The 20,096-nt window shown below is 37.9% G+C and overlaps 1 protein-coding gene across 2 annotated transcripts in view; it reads right to left on the bottom strand.

Moving 5' to 3' along the window:
* sv2ca (synaptic vesicle glycoprotein 2Ca) overlaps positions 1–10,904 on the bottom strand; it is a 34,119-nt gene extending 23,215 nt beyond the window's left edge. For both annotated transcript variants that reach the window (XM_044110888.1, XM_044110889.1), the window contains exons 1-2: positions 10,767–10,904; positions 3,559–4,311 (exon numbers count right to left, since the gene is read on the bottom strand). In XM_044110888.1, coding sequence (XP_043966823.1) covers positions 3,559–4,156 — 598 coding nt within the window. In that variant the 5' untranslated portion in view covers positions 4,157–4,311; positions 10,767–10,904. The remainder of the gene's footprint in view (positions 1–3,558; positions 4,312–10,766) is intronic.
* Positions 10,905–20,096: the final 9,192 nt, after the last annotated feature.

The following is a 20,096-nucleotide window of genomic DNA, read 5'->3' as shown; positions in this document are numbered from 1 at the left end:
TTTACGAGACTAAATGAGACGAGGGGAGTCTCAGGAGGAAAAAGTCAGCCTACAAGAAGAAATAAGTAATGATAGGGTGACGCAATCCCTTTGTCTGTTGTGTCAAAGATAATAGCTGAGCCTCTCCCTCACTGGGTTGGTGTACTACATACTATCAGTCTCTACCTCATCGCTTCAGTCCGCCTACACCTCCTCCCCCATTACTCCTTCCTGACTTGGTAATCTCTCCTCTTCATAGCTCTCTCCAGTTACATCCCTCCCTGTTTTTTCACGTGTTGCACTGCATGGGGTTCTTCTTCCCTTCTATGCCTTTCCTGGTCCATAATTCTTGCTTATGGTATTTACAGCATCCGCCCCCTGCAAACCTGCTTTGCCATCATGCATTCTGAGTCAACGGCAGAGGCTTTTGTGAATTATCCCTTTTATTTTAGCTGAGTCCTTGTGCTTGCGTGACTGTGTTATGGTGAACTGACCTTCACACAACACTAGTGCAGATAGAATCAATCACAGCATTTCAAGACTTAAATTTCTCAATATTTTTATTGCTTTTGTCCAGAAAAGAAAAATATAATTTATATAATTTATATAATTTATTTTATTTTAAAATGTATTAATGTTTTGGTAAGCAGAGGAAAATCTTTTTTGCCTGCGGTTAACTTGCATGGGTCAATTACCTTCACAGCTAACTCTACACGCAGACACGCTCCCGCTCTCCAACACATGGTACTTCACTTCCTTATTTCCATCTGTCATAGTAAATGTTGGAGACGCATATGAACCCAGGTTATTCAGAAATAAAGGCTGCACAGCAAAACTCAGGAAATGTTTGTATTATTAAAAACAAGTCTACTGTTGTAGTTCTGACAAAAGATCTAACTGTACTCAGTAAAGAAAAAGACAATTATGGCATGAGACAGAACACATTTTTTTGTAATGCTTATATTTGAGAGCACTCATCAGAATTTCCTGTAGCCTTCTTCCACAATCTGCCTCCTTTTCCATGCCAGAAATACAAACTATGTAATCCTGAAAAACAATGCGCTTTTTCAATTATCCTCCTTTTTAGGCAACATTTTGCAATAAAGTCCCAATAAAATACATTTGTTGTTGTAACATAACAAATGTGACAAAGTTCAAAGAGGTAAATGCTTTTGGTATGTACTTTATAGTGAACATTATTCCAGTGTAACAGGTTGACTTTAAATTAAAAGAATAAAAAATCAAATGTAACAAAATCCTAATACTTATTTGTTTTTACATTGTGTCAGACTTATCTGTTGTGCTTTGTTATTGATCACCCAGTTCTCTGCCTGTGCATTTTATACCATCCCTCCATGTCAGTGTAATGTCCAGACTGCCCTCAGTCACAGAGCAACAAACAGCTTTTATTATTATTATTATTATTATTATTATTATTATTATTATTATTATTATTATTATTATTATTATTATTATTATTATTATTATTATTATTATTATTATATAATCAGTACTTCCACTTCAATAAAATCACACTAAATCATGGAAAATCTAAAACCGATATGGTGAACATGTTAAAGAACTGTTGTTGGGGTTTTTTTAAACTTATTTCACACTGATTCCATATTTTTCTGTTGTTGTTTTTCATACCGTGCCAAAAACAAAACGTTAAATCTGTTAAATGGTACACGGAAACCAAGCATCATGTAATACTACAGCTAAACCAAACTTTGAGAGGGTGAAAACTATCTCTACTACAACTACTGTTTGAAGGCCTGTTTAGCTTGGTTTGTGTTTCCACTTGATGAAACATTTAAATCTGTTCATTTTGTGTATTCACCCACAGATATAGAAGATATCTAGCTTTTCATGTCAATGCTTAAAACACAAAATATGAAGCAGATTTAACTACGCTATAGTTGCACAACAAACTAGCCAAAAAATGGGTAGCAACAAGGTCACGGCAATCATGTGAGTACACACGCACACACACGCCTACTGTGATCATCACCAGAGGAGGGGCCTATGGGGCAATCAGAGGAAAAAAGATGAGAAGGATGGGTGAGAACAGATGATAAAAAGAGAGGCACACTGAATGGAGGATGGCAGGGGATAAAGGAGAGGTGCAAACAAGGGGAGGCAGAAAATCCGAATATCTGCAAGGTTTATCTTGGCTACAACAATTGAGGATACAGTGATACTTCAAAAGACACTTTTAAATATAAAGTTGCTGCACAGATACATTTGTCACTTCAATTCAAAACATGGCTGTTTGTTCTGTTTCTCTTATGGAACACTAAAACTTTGTGTTCAAATTCTTTAAACTGGCTTAAAAAACAAAAGGTAGTAATAAAAATAAATATGAGTGTGCATGCCCGTCTTTGATAGATTTCCTGGTTGTAACTGAGATTTTCAACATTTCCATGACTGTGTCTGCATCAGGTGTTTTGCATTGTCATGCCTTGCCGTAGCGGTTAGTATCTAAGGGCTGTAAGTCCGATTTAATGTCCTCTCTACTCTGGTTCTGACACAGCAAGTCAAACGCTGTAAGCAGCTCTGCAGTGATGGATTATACACCTGCAGCTACTGGGAACGCTGAAACTCCACTTCTACTCACAGAGTACACAGGGAATACCACCTTGTCTCTAAAGCTGCACACACACACACACACACGCACGCACACACACACCAACCCATACACACAAAACACACAGAGATCATTGGACTGAAACACTTCCAACACGACATTTAGGATTCCAGCCAATCTTCAGCTGGGTTGACATTTAACCTGCACTGATCTTGTTTTTCAGTCAGGTGGATGTTGTCCTGTGAGCTCCAGCAACAGTGTGGATCAATGCAACACCTTTACCTGATTCATAATCATACTAGCTGTATAGGGCCTTGCACAAGGATTCATACCTGGATCCACAGCTTTTGCTGCCTGTCCTGTTACAGATATTTTGGTTCAACCAGCTTTACATGTCTAGAACGTGAAGTTTTTCCCCTTTTCTCCTTTGCCATGCACTAAAGCTCAGTCAGATTGCTTATTGCTTTTTACATTTGCCACAGATTTTCAATTGAATTTAGCTCCTGATTTTGACAACGTTATTCCAACACATTGATCTCACCAATCCTTTGCAGTCCTGACTGTTTGCATTGGGTTTTGTGTCCTACTGGAAGGTTTGTAGCCTCAAAAAGGCTCTGTATTCAGTTCTATCGATCTTGAAATTAACTCTTAGCAACTTCCCTGATCATGGTGATAAAAAAAAAACATCCCTACTGGTCAGGTGCAGTGTTGTTTGCCACCTCAAATGCAAATCAGACATTTCCGATTTCAATTTAATAAGCTCGAGACGATGTGTTATTTTCCTTTCAGGTCATAAGTAAACACTAATTTCCGTTGGTCTAACACAAAATTCCAATAATATACATTGCTCTTCGTGATTGTAAGGTGATAAAATGTGAACTTAGTACTTAGTGCCATAAATACTTTAACAGTGTAGATCATTTGCCTGCCTTCCTGGATGATATCAGTAGAATATACCAGCAGGAAAATCTAAACACCAACTGGGATCTTACCTAGCCATCCTGAGCTGGAGTTTGGGACACACATGTCTGTCTCTGCACTGGGCAGGACAAATCCCACCACAAACACTTCCACACCATCTGACATGAGCGCCAGTCCCAGTACAAAGAACAGCTGCCACTGGAAGCTCCCATGGCCACACTCCTGCATGATCAGCTCATACTGCTGGGCCAGCTCCTCTTCATCTGCCTCCCTCTCCTGCTCCAGCTCACTGCGGTCCCTCGTTGCATCTGACACCGGTTGTCCCAGCGCCACCTGGCCTTCCTTATGCTTCTTGTCTCCGGCTGAGGGGATCCCCTGATACTCCCCCTCATAGATCTCATCCTCATCATCATGGCCCTCTGTGGCATCGCTGGAGCCTTCCTCATTGTCACGGTAACTCTCTCCTTCGTGTCCTTTCTGGTTGCGGTAGAAATCCTCGTCTTCGTCCTCCTCGTCCTGGAATCGCGTGTAGTTGCGATGAGATGAGTACTCGTCCGCAGCGCGGTCGACCACCTTAACGACTTTCTTTGCTGTGTGCCGCTTGGCCTCCTTGACCATGTCCTTGGCTCCCTTAACCAGAGAAGTCCTGTTATTGTACGTGTCCTCCATAGTGGCTCTAAATGTTGACCTTTTCTGGTAGGTTGGAGGGCTGAACGCAGAAGGATGGAGATTTGCAGCTATCGGAGGATCTAGAGATGCTGCACGCTTGAGTCACAACAGGAGATAACCCTCAAAGTGTCCGGCAATCACTGTCATCAGCTGGGCTAAAAGACACAGGGGAAAGATAAATAACAGACAAATAAGTACAAGAAAGGAACAGGGAAGGACAGATTGTAGACAAAAGAGAAAGAAAGTCAGGTCTAGTCAGATTATTAATAGATACCACCACTACATCCATAATCATCCTCTAATAAAAGACGACTTCCCACTGACGGCTCATAACCTCTTTAATCATCCTCACACTATTCTCCCAGGCCTTTTAATCATTTGGATTGATGTGAGACAGCATCACTTTTCTTTCTTTTTCTTTTTTTCTTTTTTTCGTAAAGCTCAGTTTTTATTTAAATAAAAATTCAATTTCCAGAGAGTCTCTCCTTGTTCTATATTTCATGAGCTGGCATTGGTTCTGAGGTTGTGATTATTTCAAGCTGAAATGCTGAATCTGCTGACTCACAATCGGGTCTGTGAAAAGGAATCTAATAAACAAGAATAAGTATGAAATTCAATTAAAGGGGCGCAGGCACGCATCTGTGCGCTTATCGCTGTGACTGTATGATGTTATTGTCAAATGACTTAATATGTACGTCATACATATTTGCTAAAGGCACATATACCAACATTATATACTAATTCACTGTCATGGCTAAGCGTGATGCGCTTATTTAATCTGTAGAGCGCTTTACCATAGATAAAATAATAATAAAAAAAAAACATTATTGCAGTAACATGAACTCACACTAAATAACTTCAGAAAATTTCAAACTTCACTGGGAACATTTAATCAACAGGAGGAAATACCACATTAAGACATGATTATTTCCTACAGAATCGACTTTGCTAGCCTGAAGCATTTCATTAAAACATCCAATAAGTAAACTATGTTCAGTTTTACAAATGTGTAAATATGACTTGAGACAGAGGAATGTTGCTTTTAGCTACATTCCTCTCACTCCTGCATGAGTGTGGCCATGGGAGCCAATATGGCCAATATGAGTAGGCCAATATGGTTCTAATCTGGACTAAGAACCATATTTATCTTGTAACTACACAGTTAGCAGGATGCAGCAGAAAAGAGTGGAAACTACGGAGAGTGACAAGTGCCAAATTATAATAAATAAACAACTTACTAAACAATTATTTAAATGTGTCATTATTTTTGTAAAACTAGAAATAAATACAAACAAAATGAATAAATACAGAATTAATTATACGTGCCTCAATTAAACGTTTTGATTATATTTTAAAGGCTGTAATTATTTCATGATTTAATAAATCCTTTCATTTTGCTGTTCTGGATCACATTACATAATTTAACCTGTAAACTTCACCCATCAAATTCAGTGGGCAGGATTAGACATTTTCTTACAAGTTTGCTAAAACTCTGGGTCAATGTCTTTGCTGTCTTTGGTTCTTTGTGCAGTATTAATGGCACATTTAAATAATTATTTTGTAAGTTATTTATTTATTGTAGCTTAGTACTCTTCACTATTCATAGGCATCTAGGTGTCAGAAAGTCTTAATAACAACTATTAAATACTATTTGCATGCAAACCTGTAATGAGTACATGGCATGTCATTTGAAATACCACCACATGAAAAAAATATTGTTGCCTCTATCAGAAAGCTGAAATATATTGTCACAGGGTCTTTCAGTTAGATATTGATTTAAAACAATCTGCACAGGGTCTGTCTGATACAAATCTATATTCTTTCATGACTATGTTACATAAATCCTATAGAAAACCTCTCTCTGCATGTGTTGATCATGTGAAATATGAAAGGCCAGGTCTGTCCAAAATGCCTCGTGGCCATTTGTGGCAGAAAAGCGCTGAACAGGAACGAGCAGATTTGGGAAGTCAGAACAGGCAGATGATGCAGATCGACACTTTTAAAATTTATAAGGCTATAAATTCACTGACAAAATAAAAGCTTCTAAAAATAAAAAAATAAGAAGAATACAAAATGTTTGTGTTTTATTAACCACAGGTTTTTTTCATGTTGTTTTTATGGTAGACACAATAGAAAACATCTAGCAGCTTTTGATCAAAAGGCAGTCATTAAATGTGTCTAAATACAGCCAGGGTATTTGAAGAGTTACATGCATCTCATTTGTTACGGAAAATATACCAAATATTTTCTGGACCAAGAAAATATAAAGCAATTACATCCATCTGTAAATGAATTTAAACATCATGAATGAATAGAGCTATCCTTCCTAAGTTCAGACTTGGAATAAAATGCAATTTTATTTATAAATGTTCAGAGTAATGGCAACTAAGCATTTAACATTAAAAATTAAAAAAGTCCTACCCCATTGTTAATGTATCAAAGACTCTAATATATTAAAAGAATTATGAAATGTTTTTGACAAAAAGGTAAGCTGCATAATAATGCGAAGGGTGGGGATGCTCAGAGCTGCCCAGTGTCTGTGGTTCCAGTGAGTCTAAGAGCTCCTTGCTGCTGCCTCTAATGAACACTGAAGCCCTGTCAGGAGGACACAAATCACAGGACCGTCTCCAGCTTCCATAATGCAATTTTACTGGGCAAAATGACATTGCTTATTCAAGGTGACTTTGCTAATCTCTTTTGGCTCAAAGGAAGGGTTTTGGAGTAACGACTACCCCCTTTGCTCAAAGACTGATGATGTCTGCATTGAGGCTGGCCTTCAATATTAACTATTGCGGCTTTTTTTTTTTTTTTTGCAATCTAATTAATTTTTTCAACAAAAAAAAAATCTCATTCCTGGTTCTTCCAAATAGATGCAAACTGTTTAGTTTTTATCCCTTCCTTAAGCAACCAAAAATGCTCTAATGGATACATTTTAGGGTTGTTGGGGAAACATTATTCCCTCTAATCTAAATAGTGAAGCTTATTAAGGAAAACAAACTAAATCCTGACATCAGAACTCCTTAATTGTACATGTCAAAGTTCGGCAGTGTCACTGAATTGGAATGATCTGTTGCTTTAGGATTAAGGCAAAACGGACAATTTCAGCTTAATAAACACGGCATGTGGTGGGTCTTGGTGAACCCTGTCTTTCAGAGAATCGACCGAGTGTACGGTGAGGCGGGCTGTCAGCCGTGATGAAGCTCTGAGGTCACCCGCAACCACGCAGGCGACCCGCCCTCACCTGACCGCAGCTGACGAGACCCCGACATCTCAGACAGCAGAGCAATCACAATCAAATGCTGTGACCCCGACACTGCCATTATTATTTTCTGTTTTCTCAAACTGCAATCTGTAGCTCTCTACCTTTTATTTTCCTTTTCTACAGGTTCATTTTCAAGAGTGAATGGATGTTATGATCATTTTATTTTATAGTAAAGCTGAGTAAGCTAGGTGAAGAAATGCATTTTAAAGAAACTTTACGTTAAGTATCATGTGGCTATTAAGAGAAGACGAAAGATTTAGATTTTCGAGGTTCAGAGCTGCATACCCAATTGTCTTCATTCAAGAAAAAATTTAAGTTAAACTTGTCATAGAGAGCCTTCATGTTTTTCATAAAATTGATCTATTTGACAGTTTCTCTGTACAGATTTGTCAAAAGTGACGGAACAATGGAGGTTCAAAAATAGTGAGGAAGAAATACAAAATAAATAATCAAAACAGTGATGGTTTCTGATAAGAAAAGTCCTTCAATTCCATTTCTTACATGTGCAAACTATTTCTTTGTGATGGGATAGTGAAATACTTTAATGTCCCTCTTTAAACCGGAATTCTTGCAACCTCAATAAGATCTGACCTATCCTGCTGCTTTCAGAAACGAGCCAAGGCGCTGAGGTCCGATGGGCGGTTTGTTCTATCAGCATCAGAAAAAGCAGGTCCGTTTCCTAGGTGGATAGAACCACACATGATCCCATCGACACAGAAAGCCCGTGACCTCATCTGGAAAGCGGAGGTAGCCTGGGACATCTTCGGTCAGGAGATTTCATCAAACAGAAGAGAGGACGTTGTGGAAAATAAAGAAAAGCTTAACGCTGGGTATTTCATAGGAATTATATCATCCCTGGACTCAGCCACAAATTATGAGTGACTTCACAAGCTCAAATGATTTTAAGCTATGCTACATCATATAAAATATGTAGAGCCCCAGAACAGGCTGACATTTGTCTTTCTAAAGTAAGAAATGTCAATATTAAACCTATATTTTCTGTCATTTCAGCTGAGGGTTAATCATTTCTATTATGAAATCTTCTGATCCAAAGTAAATTAATAATATATATTTTTTTAAATTAATCACAAAACATAGAGGAAAATATAAGTGTAGCCTTCTCTGTCACTGATGTATTATACACTACAACTGGTGGAGTTTAACTAACTTATGTAAAATTTTAATATATTTAGTCATTTTATTCAACATCTTTGTGTAGAAATTGCATAGGTCCAGCAGCTAAAAGCTAAAATTTAATAGAATTTATAAAATGTACTTAATTAAGAAAATAAGTTCAATACAAATTCATTTTAAAATGTTCAACTCTAACTCATAAATAAAATCTCTTTCAAAGACTTTATAATTGTTCAACTTTTTACATTAAGTTTTTTCAAAGAAACAATTTTAATTGTATCTTATTAATCAAATGGAAGTGAAAAGAAAGCATCTGCACAACTGTAAGTTTATGAACAACAAGATAACAGCATGTACCTAAAATCAATCCAGATCACCTTCCTAAATAGACATTTACAACCTCCAAGCTCAGATACGTCGATGCTAGAAAAGCTTGACGACACAATTTCATGGCTGCAGCCTTTAGTTTGTACAAACAAGTACAATGGATGCAGAAGATCCTCTCCTTCCTGACACATCTCTGTTGTGTCCTCATGACAAGAAAGCCGTTCCTAATCACCACGTCTTTTATAAAAATCTGGTTTGTCGTGGATGTTGTAAACTTGGTTTATGGTTAACTTAACCACAGCTAAGATTATTATTATTAGTAATGGCTGTATCAAAAGCTAAGCTTGCTGACAAGTTAGCAAAAAAAAAACCAAAAAAACAAAAAACATTAAACTACTTTGAGCAATGCTACTACAACACTAAAACTTTACCACTGGTCTTTATTATTCCTTACCAATAGGTTTGCACTTATTCATAATACAGTCCACTTCTGTCTCAGTTACCACTGGATGCAATTTTTAGTTGAATACTGTAAGGATGCCTAAAAGGACAGTTGATCCACAGCGCTGCTGCTCTAGTTCTCGATAAAACCAAGAAGATTGAGCCCATCACCCCAGTTCTACAGGCCTTACACTGGAACTCTGTGGCTCAGAGAACAGAGTTTGAAATACTGTTGTTAGTTTATAAATCAATGGTTTATCACTTGTAACATTGAATGCTTCAGTGAATGTGAATAATGGCTGAATTAAACATCTTCAAATAAATGTTTGTTGTTTTTTTTCACCAACAGAATGAAAATTTTATAGCTCTTAATATATGTTTTCAAGAAAAACAATAAAAAGGTGAAACAGTACTTTTTATTTAGACAGAGTTAGAATGTGCCGTGACACACTGCAACAATTGCTTGCTTGCAGGATAGAAGGATAGATGGAAAGAAGGATGTGTGAGTCAGATTCCAGCTTCAGCTTCATTAGGCAGCTCAGGTAAGACCATCCTTTCTTACCAAGCTTACAACATGAATAACACAGATTGATAAACACTCAACTTCCTTGATGAAAAAATAACATTACCGGCTAACACTTTTCTTCTTTTGCTTCCTTTTGCCCTTCCCAAGGGATGACACCCTGAGTGGACACCCATACTGTCCACATTAAACCACCACAGAGTAACTAAACAGACTCCTGTTTAGAGAAAAAACTTTAGTGAATTTTAAGTAGGAATAAATAATGCATTCAGCAGCTTGCAGTCACTTTACCCAAAGTTTTTTTTTTTTTCTTCTTTTTCTTCGAGTGCTCTCATCAGTGTTAACCCAGCAGGGCAGCCATAGCGATGCAAACAAAGCACTTTGCCACAGATTTCCAGTTCACCGGCTGTGCGCCTGTCAATCGCTCGCTGCTTCTTGAGGTGCAATTCAGGGATGACTCAGAGTGCTTTAACCGCCTCGGGGCAGACGGCTTCACGGCACAAAAGCATGAACGATCCGCAGCCAGCTCCGCTCCACGAATAAGACTTACAGTAAAGCGGGGCTGATATCACAAACTACACAACCTGGACATTAGAGCGAGATAAGAAATATTTGCAACTAGGCAGCGTCAACACAAAACTATACTGGATTCTACAACGCGTATTTTATGTACTTGATCATTTTGTCAGTTTTTTTGTTTGTTTGTTTCTTTGCAGAAGTCTTCGCATTAGGGAGATTATAAAAAAAAAACAGGAAACAAACCAACTTCGAATAAATTACGATGAAAAAAAAAACTTATCCCAACATGTGCTATGTTTGGGAAGGAAGCTGAAAAAGTGCAAACAGGGTGGCACGCGAAACCACCAACTCATCCTCTTCAGTCATCATGTTCAGCAGCTTTAAAATAAAAAGTATTTTCCTACCGTCTTTATGGCGTGAAGAGTGGACTGAGCTGAAAGTAACCCATTGCAGCACACTCCGTTATCCCTTCATGGTAAATACTGAAGCTCTTTCTGGGATTTTTTTCCCCCCGATGAGGAGCAGGATCGGAGGAAACTGCCAGCGCACGACAGGGTTTTCTTTTCTCCCTTCCCCCCCTCCCACCCTCCGATGCAGTCCTCTCTGGCTGCATGCAGCACTTCGGGAGATGAGAGACTGTGGTTGCAGGAGAGGAGAGGAGGCAGTGTAATCAATAATTGTATTTCATTGAGTGATGCGGGTAATTCTGTCTGATGGAACAATCTCGTTAGGAGACTGAGGTGGAAAGCTGCAACGCATGAATGCTAGACAGAGAAGGAAATGTGACATTTTGGAAGTCAGGAAGAGCTGCTGCTGGCTCTTTGACATATTGAACTTCAGCTCAGGATGTTTTGGGCTAATAGGAGCAAAGGCTCAATGCGCGTTCTGTGGTGGAAAATTAATTGCAAGTCTCAACAAAATTCCTAGTGAAGCATGGTAGCGGCAGTGGCATGCAATGTAGATTTTTTTTTTTTTAATGATCCTGAGAAGCTGCTCAGAATTGATGGGACATAGCTGAGCTCTGTTGTTTATCAGCTGCAGATGAAAGTTTTTAAATTATTTTGAGCAAATACTGATTTGACTGAGGGGAAGCTGACCTCCCTAAAAGTAAAGGGTTATTTTGCTAATTCTGCACAATTCTTTCAACCATGCATATTTTCTGCTTTTTGCCTCTCTTCTGTGATTTTCTGGATCAGCCTTAATCATTTATGCTAAACACTATTTGGAAGTTCACTTTACACCTGAGAAGCATCTCTGTAGCTGCATGTTGCATGTATATTTATTTCTGTCACCGTCCACAGTGCTAACAGATCAACACCTGAGCATTTTAGCAGCTGAGTGGTTCAGTTTTGGGACTCAATTAAAAGCTTCCGTTATGTATTATTCATTACTCTCACCACTTCTCTCAAAATCCAGGTGCACAATTAAATATGTCCTGTGCATCATTCTTAAAGGATCAAGTTTTTGAAACAGCTTTTAAAGCCTTTTCTCTAATTGTACATTATTCTCTGAATAATAAAATGGAAAAAAGAGCAGCGGCATATCTGATGGGGGAAAAGATAGCACAATACATTCAACACCATAAACATTCACTAGATTTGATTTATTGAAAATAATATTTAGTTTCTTCTTTTTCCTTTTGTAGTTGTTTGTCTAAAAAAAATCATAAATGTATCTAGAAAAGAAACACTGAACAGATAAAGCATTTGAAATAAGAGCAATAATATAAAGTTCATAATGATGATGCAAAATCGATTTTTTTTTTTCAGCTTCATAATGTTATTCCCTCGTCAAAAATATACATATTATGTTACTTTGGTTGTTTCATGGATGTTAGAGTGCGTAAAACGTTTGCTCTCACCAAACTCCACCTATTTCCACGCAGCTCCTCCATGGAGCGACAGACTCCAGCCGAGCATCTGCATCACAGATCAACTCTCCCCCACGGCCCACATATCCCTCCTGTTCCTCCAAAATCTGTAATTACAAAATTAGCTGTGGAATGTGGATGACAGTATAATTTCTTCCATTATCTCCCGGAACTGAAGAAAAATGTTGAACAATTTGAGAAAGGTTTTACTCATTGGAGAGACATTGTCAACTTTTACATTACTGAAATTGGCTGCCTACTTTATAGTTGTTGACAATTCATAAGGCTAATATTAACATTTATAGCTATTGTTCTCTCAAATTGAGTTAAAACGTGGTTTTGGCTCCAGGCTTTGCTCCGGGAATCTGATCACGTAAAAAAAATTGCATTCTCTAACTTCATTCATAGATAAATCATAAATCATACACTATTCTCAGCTCGATCAGCGAGAGAGTAAAACTACTGAATATCACATAACTGAGATTATGCAATCTAACTTCTTTTTTTACAACTATTTCATGCATTATAGCAATCTCAATAGATGAGCTGACTCTTTAGCTGAAGTATGAAACAGCTTTAAACCTGGTACTTCCGATCCTAATACCTTTGAAACTGAGGACTGATTCCCTGAGAGAATAGAGGGAGGGAAATGAGGGGACTAACCAACTGATGCAAGCACCAGGACATCCAGCTCTACAGTATTTATATCACTGAAGGCTTGAAGCTACACCAACACAGTTAGAGATTCTGCTGCACTGTCCACTGCAAAAATGATTGTGTATCTGGTCAAGCTATTTCTGGTGTAAACACCAAGATAGGAGCGTGCTATTACGCATGCACCATTTTGACTTCAAACATCACAGGATAATAAAGAAACACTGTGTGAGCGGGAAAACCAAAAGCTTGCAAATGCATGGATAAAAAAGAAAAGTGCATGTTTTTTTGTTTGTTTTTTTTTTACCTGAATTTGAACCAGGAAGTAGTAACTTGGTGTTTAGGACTGTGCCATTATTTGTTCTGATTGTTTCTGTCGTTAAACAAACCTCCCTCAAGCCATGAGACTCCATTTACTTCTGCAGGAGCAGTGGGGAGCACTCAGCTTAATGTACAGGACAGTAGAATGACTGTGACACACACGTAAAGAGGCAAAACACTGCACATGAAAGAGACTGCTCTCTCTCCCATCCTGGTCACTAAAGCAAGCACACACGCAAAAGAGATGCTAAAGGATTTCCAGCATTACAATGAAAATGCTCTTCTAACATGTTTGAAGCATAGCTGATAAAGATCTGGTGTAAAGTGCAGAACATGCAAACATTCAAAGCAAAATTATCAAATTGATTGCTATGTCAGCAGAATCTGGATTTTTGCTACAAATAATTTTTGTTTTTTATGCCTGAACTGAGGGGTCACATATCCGGCATAAACACAACAACCACAAAAAAAATAAGTAATTTTGTGCAAACGCAACCAGTTCAACTTGGCTCATTTGTCACACTTCTACTGAGGCTCTAAGGCAACAGCCTGGATAAAGCTTGGAGCTCTGACCCCGTTAGTGAGCAGACAGACTTTGCAGCTAAGCAAGTCAAGTCAACATAATGAGTCCTGTTTGTGCAAAACCTAGCTGTTTTAGCACCAGTTGAATTTATTGTTTCTAACTAAAAGTGCAATAAAAATCGCTCATTCAGGTTTTTCTTTTGGTAAATAGTGCAAACATATGTATATGTTAATGAAAGAAATTAATTTCTAGCTAACTAGTTAAATGTACTATGTGGGGGTAAAGTTTAATTTTTTTATTTTATTTGGTAGGGACAGACATACATCGACATAGACAAACTGAAAGAAAACAGCAGTCCCATGTTTACGTCATAGTGCAATAGCAAAAGCTAATTCGCAGCACTTGTCCCTAGATGGGCTTTTAAAAAATACCTCTAAAAGTTAAAGTAATAATCAAACAAACAGTAAAACATAAAACATAGAAATTTCTGTCTGATCTGACCAGAGCACCTCCTTCGTCATGTTTGTTGTGTCTCCATGCAGCTCGTGACAAAATACCAATGGGATTTGTGACGGCAAATTTTTTTAACAGCAGCTGTCTTCTTACTGTTTTTCTATAAAAGCCAGAATTGAGGAGGAATGCTCACTTGTGCCGTCAACAGCTACTCCTGCCTTGGCAATAAATGACAGTAGAAAAAATATGTTCCATTTTTCAACTCAGATGTTAGAATATTTCCCTGAGTTCCTGCTCATAATATTAACTTAAAATAATGGGTGTTATTAGTTAAACTTAAATAATACAGAATCAGCACTTTCTGTAAATTATGTATTTCTAGTATAATTTCTAGCTGTGTAAATTCTACGTTTCTCTTCTGTTTATTACTCAGTGTTTAACTTCAGGTACTTAACTTGTTCTGTCCAATTGAATTACATCCCAGGATCTCATGCTGTATTTAGCTAGTTGCATCATTTTCTCCATCCCCAAGAAAGCTGTTTTCCCCTGCATGATGCTGCCACCAGCATGTTTCACAGTGTTCACATTGATGGGTAGTTTAGGTTTCATTTAATCAGATAACCTTCCTCCACATTCTGTCATATTAATTTTTTTTTTTTTAAATGACAAAATGTAAAAAAAAAACGTTGATAAAAATGCCTTTACAAGTTAACTTTTAAAAAACCCACCTTTTCTTATCAAAAAAAAATTTTTTTTTTCATTGTATTTCTTGTGAAGCAAATTCCAGTCCTTGTTGTCTCTGTTGTTACTTGTTCTTACTCTCCATGCGTGAAACTGATCACAAACTGGATGCAGCGCTGCTGCTTCTGCCCGTGATCGATTTTCAGTAAGACACGATCACAGACTGCCATAACTCTTCAGGACAACAACTAATGGGCTGTCATCAATCGTAACATCGTCAACCCATTTTTCTCACATATGAGACAATAATGACCCCTCTGAAAGACAGTGGAACCTGAACGTGTTGTAGAGTTATTTGTCCCTGCTTGCTGTTTTCATATTAGTTTTCATTACTTGTTGAAGGTGCAGGACTTCCCCCTTAGGACAGTCTAATCCATCACTTCTTTTCTGCCAGTGACACCAATGTCCTTTGATGATGCTTTCATTAAATTCATCATAGTTGCTTTGTGTAGTCTGGAATCATTTTATACAGCATTAAACAACAGATGAGATGCAACAAGGCAGAATATTTATTTTATTACATGTGGATGAAAATTATGAAACGAGACAAAGGGATCAGCTGGAGTAGCCAACATTAAACACAGAGAGCTCATCAGTCAGCCCGAGTTTCTGTCTCAACAAAGCAGAAGCTCTGCAGTGTCCAGATTAGCTGTTGTTTATTTGAATTAAGACGCACAGCAAACAGATGCATCTCCATTGTTTCTTTCATGTTCTCAATAAAGCTGGTGCTGCAGTTATTCTGAATGGATCTCTGGACATGAACAACGACCAGTCTAAGCGAAGGCAGTTAAAACAACATTGGCGCACTTCAGTGGTGGGAATTATTCATGTAGCATGTAGAAAGCTTCACAGATTTGTTCATTCATTTGATGAATGAGTGTTCACCTCTAGCTACATTCAAACAATTTCTCATTGTATTATAGTCTGATCTTCACAGAAAAAGTAATACGCGCACAATGGGATCTGCAATGTCAACACTATTAAAGGTGAGTTGATTTGAAATTGATAAAACACAAATCTGCTGTGTGGTCTTGCTGTGAAGGTGAGTCATGTCTCTTTATTGCTCAGCTGAGCACGATCAAGAAAGAGGGCTTTAATACAAATAAACAGCACAGTCATTATTTTTATTTAGTAAAATAAAACACACACAATTTTCATTCCATTTCAAAACTATTTCCTACTTTCTACTGCTCTATTGCAAAAAATTTCCAATAAAACACTGAAGTTTATGATTACAACATGATAAAATGTGGGAAAAGATTAGAAAGAGTAACACATATGTCATTCACTGCAAAAACACTACATTACTGCAAACATTTGTTCCACCTACTTTTGCAAGGTCCTCTTTGGTCTCTGTTTTGTGGGTACTTGGCTGAGCTTTAATACCAGGGGGAGGAAAGCTAAATGGATTGTAATCATTGTCCTGGAACAGATTGAACAGTCTATACACAAGAATGTGAGCTGAATATCATTTCAATCACACAAGATGCATTTCGTTTTCTAGTAGGAAGGTACATTTTTAAAATGGGGTTTGAGGCAGTAATTCCAGCTTTAATCTAACAATCATCGAAAGTACCCGATTATTGTTTTGTCTACTGTCTGTGAGCTTTTAATTGAAGTGATTCTCTGTGAGTAAATGCAACTCAGATGTATGCTGTCACTTTACATTTAACAAGTGGATGTTCTGCTTTGTCTAAATACTGATATGATTGATAATAAATTGATAAGGAATTAATACGTAACGCTGATTCCTTTGTTTTAATAATGGAAACACGAATTGCACACTTGTTTAATATGCCCTTTATAATGTGAAGGGGAATTAATTTACATTAGTTTCATTAATGTAAATTAATTGTATACAGATTCATTTGTTTTGATAACGGATACATGAATTGTACACTTGCTTAATATCCCTTTTATAATCTCAGAAAGACTGATATAAATAAAACAATATAAACAAAATGTTGATAATTTATGACGTGATAAATAGTTTTGTGTTGTGTGAGCTGAAAGCTGTTAACTTATGAACTGACAGTGAACAATCATATTTAGATTCCTCTAACAATATCAAGGTTTGATTACAGAGAGAATTGTATAATCAAGAAATCTCCAAAACAGAACATGTCTGAGGTTAATAGATAAAACAATAATGGAGAAAGAATCCAAAAATTTAAGAGCAGATAAGAAACAAAGTCATTACTGTCTACCAGACTGGACATGGTCACAAAGCCACTTCTGAGACTTTGAGACTCCAGAAAGCCACAGTGAGAGATTTGTTCCACAAATGAAGAAGATACTGAATAGTGGAGAACCTGCCCAGGAGTGACCAAATAAAGAACCCAGGACAACATCTAAACCAACAAAGAAACTGGGGGGAAAAAATGGCATCTGTAGAGTAACTCAAAGGCCAAAAAAAAAACTACTGTTGACCAAAAGAAACACAAAGACCTCAGACTGCCAACCTCTCCCCACAAAAAAAACATCCTGGTGATTTCCAAGACTTTTGGAAAATCATCTGCAGACTGGCAAAAAAAAAAAAAGGGGAAAAAAAAGGTGTGAGAAGTGTGAAGCGTGACTAAAGTGCAGGAAACAGATGTGACAGGAAAAAAGCTTAACAGCTTATTAAAAACACAAATGATAAATGTGTGGATCTTAGACTCCAGGGATTCATTCAGCAGACTCGCTGGAGAAAAAGAGAGGAAGATTAGAACTGCTCAGGTGGTTAATACATTGGGGATGAGATCATCTTGTTAGTGGGGGGCTGCAGTGTGGAGGTCAGCAGGTGGCAGCAGTGCCTGAAGTGGAGGTGGTGGCTAAGAACAGATGACTTATTGTTGGAGGGTAGACAGGCAAGTATGGCAGTTTGGTCACGGAGGTCTCTTGGCTTACTGTTGCAAAGAAAGACCAAACATCAAGTAGCAAAGAGAGAAACATTTATGTTGGGGATACTGAGCAGGAACAAATCACATGTAAAGTTTCATAACAGAAACACAAAGGTTTGGATATTGGGACCAGAATGGTGATGAGACTGGAGGAATAATGATGCTGTGATGAGGTCCAGATGTGCCTCTGACCATGAAAGAGAAGAAGAAAAAGAAGAAGGAAAGATCAGGACAAACATAATGTGTTCTGTTGCTTCTTTGACAAAACTAACATTTTCAGACACTCACAACCCGGCAGCCTAACATGGTAGCGGTACTTTTCAGTTAGAGGTCGACTAATCACAGCTGACGGAAAAACGGATTGTCACCATGAATTAATATTTCATTATAAGGAAATACTTTTGTAGAATGTCCAGTCTTCAATTAGTGATACTAATGAGTTCAAGTTCACTAGATTTATACAACAGGATAGTGATCCGAAGCAAACCAGCAAGTCCTCCTTTGAATGGATGAAACTCCATTGAGATGTTGTGGCATGACCTTCACCAGATATTCAGGCTTGCAAACCTTCTTATGTAGTTGAAGGAAAGAAATTCTGCTAAGAGCAGTCCAGAACCCATTCAGAAGCAGTACAGAAGATATTACCAGTCATCACCACAAACCCTTAACAGCACTTGATGCTGTTAAGAGTTTGTGTGTGTTGATGCATGGCGCATTCAGGTTTTAAGGGGTTGATTACTTATTCACATAGGGCCAAGTTGGTTTGGACAGCACATTCTCCTTAATAAATTAAATTATCAGTTGAAAACTGTGTTTTGCATTTACTCTGGTTATCTTTATTTGATCTGAGCATTGAAGTATAACAAAAAAGCAAAAATAAAAAAGAATTTGGACTGGGAAAACACTTTTCACCTTAATCCAAAGGAACATAAATGTAGATAATTGCCATTGTTATGTAATAAAAAAAAAAATACGAAAGAAAGCTCAGACATGTTGCATAAAGGTGTAAAGAATTTCCCAAAATGATCATTTTACCAAACGTACACATGTGTGAATTGTCTGCTATAAAATGGAAATAAGTAATCCCAGGAGGTTACAGCTTCCTGTCATTCAACAGGAAACCTGCACTCCCTGCCGAGCAGCTTGGATTATCCTCACAGTTATGCCTTCAGTTTAAAGTCTGCTTCGGCTGTCAACATGTGTACAGAGTAAAATGCATGTGCGTGTGTGTGTGTGTGCATTTCCTGTGTTGCTTACAAAAAAATATCAATTCTGGTTATTAAACAGAGTACTAGATTTAGGCCAAACCTCACCAGAATCAGGCAAGTTTCTGCGTATTCTTTACGGTCATTTTGTAGTCTTGTACCGGTGCTGACAGGGCATCCTCAGACAGCAAAGTACCATCAACCAGGTGGTCAGGAGGCTCGAGTCCAACAGCTCCTCTTCCTGCACTGCCACAGCTGAGAGAGACCATATGTCTCCTCTCCCCAGAGTCTGTCGGAGCTCAGGAGTGCCAGGCCATTAAGACCTATTCCATGTGTTGTAATACTGTTAAGCACATCATTTTCAAACCCAAGACAAAATGTATATAAAATTTTCTACAATTGTAACAGAAATGGACTATGTACAGTTTACCTTTTATTTTATTTATTTTTTTCAGTTGAAACCTATGACCTTTATCATTCAAACTGCAAAGTTCAGTTCATTTAGCATATAATCATGTGACTTGCGGGCTGCACAGTGGCGCAGTTGGTAGAGCTGTTGCCTTGCACCAAGAAGGTCCTGGGTTCGATTCCCAGCCCGGGTTTGCATGTTCTCCCTGTTCTCTCCGGGTTCTCCGGCTTCCTCCCACAGTCCAAAAACATGACTGTTAATTGGTTTCTCTAAATTCTCCCTAGGTGTGAGTGTGTGTGTGAATGGTTGTTTGTCCTGTCTGTTTTCTGTGTTGCCCTGCGACAGACTGGCGACCTGTCAAGGGTGAACCCCGCCTCTCGCCCGGAACGCAGCTGGAGATAGGCGCCAGCAACCCTCCCGACCCCATTAGGGACGAAGGGTGTATAGAAAATGGATGGATTTTAGAAAATAATAATAGTCAAAGAATTTATGTAAGCATATATATAAAACCATCTTCCTGTTTTTTCTTCATCCCACATTTTTTACTATTTTTCCTTCAGTTTTTCTTTAACAAAACTCTTTCCCTCAGATTTACTTGTTTTAACTGTAAAACTACCGTAATAGGATTTTGAATTGCCCTCTTTGCCATTTTATCTCATTTTCTTCTTCTCCAATA

This window comes from Gambusia affinis, linkage group LG03, assembly GCF_019740435.1.
Source record: "Gambusia affinis linkage group LG03, SWU_Gaff_1.0, whole genome shotgun sequence".
NCBI lineage: Eukaryota > Metazoa > Chordata > Actinopteri > Cyprinodontiformes > Poeciliidae > Gambusia > Gambusia affinis.
The sequence above is the reverse complement of the archived record's forward strand: the minus strand, read 5'-3'. Positions and strand labels throughout refer to the sequence as shown.